Source organism: Rattus norvegicus, chromosome 11 (assembly GCF_036323735.1).
Source record: "Rattus norvegicus strain BN/NHsdMcwi chromosome 11, GRCr8, whole genome shotgun sequence".
Classification (NCBI taxonomy): domain Eukaryota; kingdom Metazoa; phylum Chordata; class Mammalia; order Rodentia; family Muridae; genus Rattus; species Rattus norvegicus.
The window spans coordinates 64,433,857-64,441,633 of record NC_086029.1 but is presented as its reverse complement, the minus strand read 5'-3'; the positions used below and the strand labels follow the sequence as shown (position 1 = coordinate 64,441,633).

Here is a 7,777-nt window from a genome sequence, read left to right as displayed (position 1 = left end):
GACACCGGGCAGTTTGTTTTAGGCATATTTAAGTACAGTAAAATCTGGGGGAAGGTTTCCTGATGTAACACAATATCATGTGTACCCTGGAGCACAATTGCACTGAAACTCTTCTCAAAACACTGTCACTTCTTCCATGAAGACGGGTTACACGTGTTATCTTAAGGGCCTAGTGGAGGATCTGGTATGGTTTGGGTCACACAAATAGTGCAGAGGCCATCTAGACTCCTAGCAAGCACCTCACTCAGGCCCTGCTTGTGGGAACTTGGGGAAACCAGGAATGGCCTAGCCCTAAGATAGTGCAGCAGCAGTCACATAAGTTATTAGCCACCTCCATTCCCGGCCTTCTGGATGGGAAACAGTATAGAATCCTTTGAAGAGACAAGCCCGAATGTTTAACATTCCTGGTTTTTCTAGTTTGTCTGTGAGCATACACCTTTTTGTGGTGTCTTGGAATCCTAACACTGAGGAAGAGGAGACAGGTAGATCCATGGAGTTCACTGACTAGCCAGCCTAGCCTATACTGCCAAGTCTCGGCCAGAAGTGTTAAAAATATAATCTTCATCTGAAAGCTGACCAGAATGTCTGGGAAGATGACTCATCTGTAAACTGTTTTTTAAAAAGTATAGACACTTTCTGAGAAATGATACACAAAATTGTTCTTTGGTCTCTACATGTAAGCACAAACATGTACCCTGGTACCTGTGCACGCATGAACATGCATCACCCACATATACCAAGGACATATAAGTCATCGGAAGCATCATGACTAAGTATCTAAGTCAGAAGCAGATGTAATATTGGGAGGAAAGGAGAGTTGATGTGAGGCTAACCCTAAGAGAAGCCAGTCATGAATCCAGAAGGAAGGCTCTGATGGACAGAGGTGTGCATCCCTTACCACTGAGATCAAGTCCTTTTACTCAAAGAACTTTTGACAACCAAGATTAGATGTCACATGATGATTCTGGAAGGCTGGCCTTGAGGTAGCTAGATGTCTTACCATAGATAGCAACTTCTCTGAGGTTGTGACCAAGTTCTACACTCCCCATCTAGAAGGTCAGAAGTGATTCAGGGGAAACCACACATTTGATTAAAGCCAGGGAAAGGGCCCAGATGAGAGCTCTGGAGAGCACCAGAATATGTAACTCCAGGACACCTGCTGTTAGGCCTCACTCATCCTGTTTCCTTATATAAACTGGGCATGACAACACCCTACCCACAGCCTCTGTGGAAACTCTTAATTAAAATAGTTAATGTGTGCTACCTGTATTCAAAATATCTAACATGCACCCATCCCCTCCTCTCTCATACCAAGCTCAAAGTCTGGATAAAAATGCTTGGATCAATGGAAAGGGAACTTTTAAGGACTTTAGGTTCTGGAATTTTTCTGGGATAGCCCCCACCCCAACCCCATGCCCCATCTCAAATGCCTGAGAGAACAATTACCGCTCACATGGCTTCTTCTCATCCACCCGACTTAAGCCCATTCCATTTTCTGCACAAAAAGACAATCATATGGCCCCAGTAACTGCCAATATAACAGGGCATGGAGCATCACTGGGTCTCCCCCTCTGCAGGTTGGGCGGTCTTACGCAGTCACTAGTCAGCTTTGCAGGGTTAGTACAGGGTTAGTTGTCTCCAGGGACAGCTGACAGCCGTTTTTAGCCAAGCAGCTGCTCTCTGATACACAGTGTCCCTAATGCTCAAGGTCTGGTGATCGATGATTGTTTTGTATCCATATCAGCAGTGGGTAGACTAGAATTAACCAGTTCCTTTGATAGCCTCAGGGTATCTAGGCTGCCACTGAAAACTTTTACCATCACAACTCTAACCCTTAAGTCACACCAGCACATTTATGGTTTTAAGGAATTGATAATGTTGTGGAGAAAAGTCTCTCTCTCTCTCTTACACACACATACACACACAGACACAGACACAGACACACAGACACACACACACACACACACACACACACACACAGAGAGAGAGAGAGAGAGAGAGAGAGAGAGAGAGAGAGAGAGAGTTATATACTAAGGAATGTTTGTTGAGTGCTATTCTCTGAGCATAACAGCAATCATGTTCCTCAGAAAAGTGACTACTTGTGACTCTCAAGATAGGGTCTGCTGACTGTGGATGTTCCCTCAGGGAAGTAGAGTGTCAGGAGGAGGGTCATTGACCTCTTACTTGAGATTCCAGCTGCTTCCTCCTGCACCTCTCACAGCCCTAAGTGGTACTAAGACTGACTTTGGGGGAACTCAAATTTAGTTTGTTGTTGGTACCCTGTCTGGGAGGAAGTGGTTGTCTCCTTAGAAAAATAATCATGAAATAAGGACACTCTGTCACAGCACCATAGACAGTGGCAATTTTTATCCTGAATTGTGTTACTGTTACACTGGATATTTAGAAGGAGATGGCTGGGGGTAGAAGATTTTAAGAAGTGCAGTAGTGTGACAGCTATTTTAACTGCCTTTCAGTTCAGGTCAGAGAATGCGACCCAAGGGATGGACAGAGGTGTGCATCCCTTACCACTGAGATCAAGTCCTTTTACTCAAAGAACTTTTGCCTCGGGATGAAGGGTGTGGCTTAGAGCTACATTTTTAAACCCACTATTCAAGAACTGACCCCCAAAACATGGCAGAGGTCTACACAAGGATGCAGACATAAGCCAGTTTCCCAACATTGCTGGTAGTGTCATGGATCTGTCTACTCACAATGGGTCTGCCACAGTCCTTGTCTGTCTCCCTTTCCCCATCGTGGTTTTCCTCTTCTCGTTTTAAACTGCTTATTATGCACGGAACTTGATTACCCAGCCCTGCTTGGGGGATGAAAATATCAGCCAACAAAGTAAGAAGAACAGATGAGGAGGTCCACTTCTGGAACAAGTCAGACCAGGGAGATCTCAGGGCCAGGGGGAGCCAGAGGGAAGGAGCTCCTTGGGGGCCAGCACCTGGTCACAGCGCCCTCTCTCCGCCCTGCCCCGAGGCTCCAGGGCCGCAAGCCTTGGGAGGGAAGGTCGTGAAAACCAGCAGAGCCCACACCGGGAGAGGAGGGAGGGGGACTTGGGCTGGGGTTGGGCGGCTCCGAGGTCAGGGCGAGCTTGGCCAGGGAGAGTGGAGAGCCGCCTGGCTGCGCATGGGGCGCGTGCTGTGAGTTCCAGTGAGCGTGTGTGCTCCACGCTCCGTCTTTCAGGCCGGCCCAGGACACGAAGCCGGAAGAGAGCTGGAGAGACCGGCCGTGAGCAGAGAGTGCAGCTCGCACAGCCCGGGAACAGGCTAGTGCTTGGCGCTCCCCGCCAGAGCCTGCCCAGAGCTGGGTGTGAGGCTGGCTTCACGTCAACGAGCAGAGGCGGCCAGGCGGGGCGGAGTGCGCGTGCGCGGCTAGCGGGGCGTGGGAGCGGGCGCGGGCGCGGGGCGGCGAGCACGCGCACGCGCGTACCCCGGGCAGCCTGGGCGGCCGTTCCTGCCTATCACGGCTGCGGCGCTGCTGGTCGTTCTCTTGAAGGCAGCGGAGGCGGCGGCTGCTCCAGACACCTGCGGCGGCGACCCCCCGGCGGCGCGGAGATGTGGCCCTTGGCGGCGGCGCTGTTGCTGGGCTCCTGCTGCTGCGGTGAGTGGCTTGGGGATCCCGGCTCTCAGGCTGGTGCGCAGCACCCAGGCGCCCCCGCAGGAGTGTGGGCTGCACCCCCGCCGGCCAGGCGGCGCCCGGAGGAGAGCAGAGAGAAGAGGAGAGGGTGGCGGGATGCGCGGGCCCTGTGCACTCGGAGCGCCACTGTGGGAGGGCCCGGCGGGGCATCTGTGCTCCTGCCTCCTCCCTCTGCTCTCCTTCCCTAGTCCCTTTCCCCCTCGGGGAGAGCGGACTGAAGCTCCTCACTCTTCAGTGCGCACACGTAAGGAAGACTGGGAACAACCGCAACTGTGCAAAACCGAACTGCAAAGAAAGCGAGGGGGCAGCTGCCGGGGACCCCACTCCCCTCTTCTCGCACCCCTCTCCTTTCTGGGGGCTTTCGCGCAGCATTTGGGGTTGAAGGACTAGAGTGGGAGGACCGGGCCTCTTGTGATGAAGTGCGCATTTTGGTGAAGTCGACCAGAAAGGCTTTTGCTCTACCGCGTAAGCACTGGAGCAGAGAGAACACGATGGACCCAAGTTTTATTTCCCACCCAGCTTTTATCAAAGCTTGTTTTTTTTTTCTTTTTTTTCCCTGGCCGCGTATTTTGGTGGTTGTTGTTTTGAATCCTAAAAACAAGCTTCCTGGAAACACTTTCTCGTGACACCCCCGCTACCCCCCCTCCGCTCGCCAGCACTTTAATATATTCCTTATTGTAGATTAAAGTTGTTTTTTTTTTTTCTCCTTTGGAGGAAACGTATTTTTGGATTTTGCCCAGCTATTACCAGTCGTCTAAAGACAGTAATTGCCACGGATGCACCCCCCTCTTTTGTAAAGTATTTTGCTGTTTATAAACGCGTGCCTCCTTTGTAAAAGCCGAGGAAAGAATAGGAATTTTTATGACCATATACTGCCCGTCAAGCTTCACATCCGCACATTCCTCTGCGAACTTTTGGTAAGAATCGGAACAGACTTGAAGCAGGATAACAGCAAAATGTTAAATTTGTCTTAGGATGCTGAATTAACTGAACGTTAAACTGATGGTTAACCTCAGTGTGCCACTTGTAAAGACCAGTGTTTGGGATGTGTTTCCAAGATGTCCTTAATCCTCTGCCCACCACTTCCCCCTCCCAAGCATCCTGGGTGCCGAAGCTGATAATAATAAAGACCTATGTTATCTAAATTGTTGGTATTAGATGTTTTCCGATGTCAGTCGCCTTTACTATGCTTGTTGCCATCGTCGGCATTATAACACCGTTTTCAAATACCTGTTGTATAATCAGAGAGCTTTCATATTGAGCCAGATACAAATCTGTAATAAAATGCCACTAATTCCGACCGTGGACAGTAAAGCTTGTTTGTCTGGAGAATAAAAAAGTATAAGCCATATATTAGGTTTTTTTTTTTTTTTTTAAAGCCTGATTCTCAAGTAGATTAAAAAGCAGAAATATAAGAATGGTAGTTTTGGTGATAGGAATTGTGTTAGGCCTTTGTTAGCAATAATTATGATCACATTCATTAATGCTCATTTTGTATAATGTTAGCCCATTTGGTTCTATAAGGAGTTGCAGAATTCATAACTTGCACTATTTTTTTTTTTGTGTGTGTGTGTTTGCTATTAACTAGGAATGAAAAACAAACCCAAAATACAGGCATTATGGTTTTGGGTGGTTAGGTGTTTGTAAATCAGGAAGTGATGATGTTTGTCAAAGATAAAATGGACTTTCGAGTGTATATCCTATGTAGGTTCGAAAGAACACATATGAAAACATGCTAACAGTCTCAGAACACAGGCAGTGTCAAGAGAGCCCGGAGACTGGATTTAGAACCTAGAATGAGCCGAAGTCACAGATTTTGAAGGTGCATTTGTGCTGAAGTTGGATTTCAGTTTCAGTTTCATTTATAATGAAATGAATGACCAGAGGCAATGTCCTTGTAATCTTTACAGTTTCAGTGACCTTTGTGGTAAAGGGGAATGGGGTGGGGTTCTAACACCCTCTTCAGCCAATTAAAATGGAGTGCAGCCCCCTGTAACAGTTTAAAAGATGGGGAATGGATGTCTGTATTCCTTCCCAGCATGTCCAATTCTACTTCCTTTAAAGGCGTAGCAGTTTCCAGGGCAGTCACTAACTAGTAAACACGACCTTAAATACCAGTTGTATATATGAGCCAATACATTTTTTTTTGACGCTTGAGTTATTTTTCTTTGTTCAGAGTGACTTTTAAAAGTCGGGCATGCACCTGATTAAATTAAGAAATTTATTATCTAAATATAGCGGTGATTTAGCTGCTCACATAAGAAGGTTTTCTTTCCTCTTGAAGAATAGATTATTTTAAAGCACAAGTTGCCAGTTTGAAGGAGTGCATGCATCTGTATGTGTCCTTGTTTGTGGGGCTGCATCAGCAGCATGCCCATGCACTGCATTAAATGCCTACGTTGGGACACGTCTGCTGTCTCCCGGGGTTGGCAGATGGCTTATCTTCACCACTGAAGTGCTGATGCAAGTGTGGAAGGCCATGTTCTAAAGGCAGAAGAAGAGGTGCCCACTCCCTCCATGGATATATGTTCTAACTACAAAATCATCAGAAGTCATGGTTTTATTTGAGCAGCTATCTTTCCGGGCTCTCGTGTATGGGGAGCCGTTTTACCTGTCTTCCAGGCTTTTTATATAAAACACAAGATTCTACTTTTTTTTTTTTCTAGCTTTGCCTCAGTCTAATAAAATCCGTACCACGTTATAAAGTTACTTTCACTTTGCATCTGAGTGCAGCAACTCTTTGGAGAAAAAGAATGAGAATAAGGTGATAGATCCGATTTTGCTAAACTCACTGTCGTACAAAAAGTAGGAAACGGAGCACTCAGCAAAAGTGGTTCTTCCTTCCCTCCACCAGTGGTTCCCAGCCATCCCAGTGCTGCGACCCCTTAGCACACTCGCTCGTGTTGTGGTGGCCCCCAACCATACCATTATTTTCGTTGCTACTTCATAACTATAGTCTTGTTACTGTTATGAGTTGTAATGTAAATGTCTGATAGGCAGGGTGTCTGATAATGTGGATCTGTGAAAGGATCCTTCAAAAAGGATCATTTGACCACGCCCCTCAAAAGGGGTTGCCAGCTACTGGTGTCAAGAGCCACAGCCCTAGAAAACACTTCAGATGTCAAGAGTTTCCCTCTTCGTGGTTGACTGCATGGAACTGAAACAGGAATGAGAGGCTCCGCCCTTGTCTCGAGTGTTTCTTTCCACATTCATGAAGCATTGCACAGGATCTGAAATCTCTTCAGCCTTTGAGGTTTAGGCCAAGAGAGGCCATGTGTAAGAAAGAAAAAGTTACCCTCTCCATTTTCAGCAAGTGTGAACTCACATTGCACCCTGGACTTGAGCACTCTACAATACCCTGAGAGGCATAGAGATACATTTCAAACCTGTGTGTCTCTTTAGTAACTTGCTGTGTGGTTTATGGAAGGAAAACGTGTTTATCTTTCAGTGGCACTTGGTATACTGCGGTTCATGATAAGGTCACACTTCTGGATATAACTGACTTTGAAACTGCCCCAAACTCGTAATTCTAGATCGACTTGTTCTATTCTTATGAGGACTCTTTAGAGCCAGCAGATGTGGCAGGATTGCTTTGAGTCACATGGAGTTAAGCTATGGACCCCCTACTACTCCTGACCTTTATTTCAGCATCTACCAATGGGAGCTTGGACCCTCCATCTTCTGTCCTAACTTACTTTTAGCCCCAAACCCAAGTTCTTTCTTCCAGAGGCCATTCTGAGGGAAGATCTGTAGGGTACCTCCCTGCCATTGGTTGTCTGCATCAGTTACTTCAACAGCTCTTGAGGTTTCTCAACCCATTCATGAATGTCACCCCACGCTGATAATTCTCTATTTACTTCTCTGTGAAAAGTGGTGGGGAGGTGTTTGGCTTCCCAGGCGCCCTCCCAACACTACTAACTGTAAGTTCATAGACAGCCCTTCTCACTCTCCTCCTTCAGCCTGCTCCAGAAGAACCCCATTCGCTTGTCCAAGGGGATGACAGCCCGTCTGCCCCTCTTTCATATCCATCACGACAGAAACCTGCTCCCAGACTCAGTCTTGTATTGGAACTCTTGCCTTTGACTCCTCCCCTGGGCTTACGGCTTTTCTTCGTCTTCAGGTTTTACCTCATAAT

General features: G+C 47.3%; 1 protein-coding gene across 10 annotated transcripts in view; it reads left to right on the top strand.

The window, feature by feature from the left end:
• Positions 1 to 2,870: 2,870 nt before the first annotated feature.
• The window catches only part of Cd47 (Cd47 molecule), a 63,948-nt gene continuing 59,041 nt past the window's right edge, over positions 2,871 to 7,777 (top strand). For 9 of the 10 annotated variants that reach the window (XR_010055945.1, XR_010055946.1, XM_006248267.4 and 6 more), the window contains exon 1: positions 2,871 to 3,606. Coding sequence is in view for 8 of the 10 variants with exons in the window: in XM_006248267.4 (XP_006248329.1) it covers positions 3,561 to 3,606 (46 nt within the window). In the remaining 2 variants the exon portion in view is untranslated. The remainder of the gene's footprint in view (positions 3,607 to 7,777) is intronic. The other variant, NM_019195.2, reaches the window with a different exon arrangement.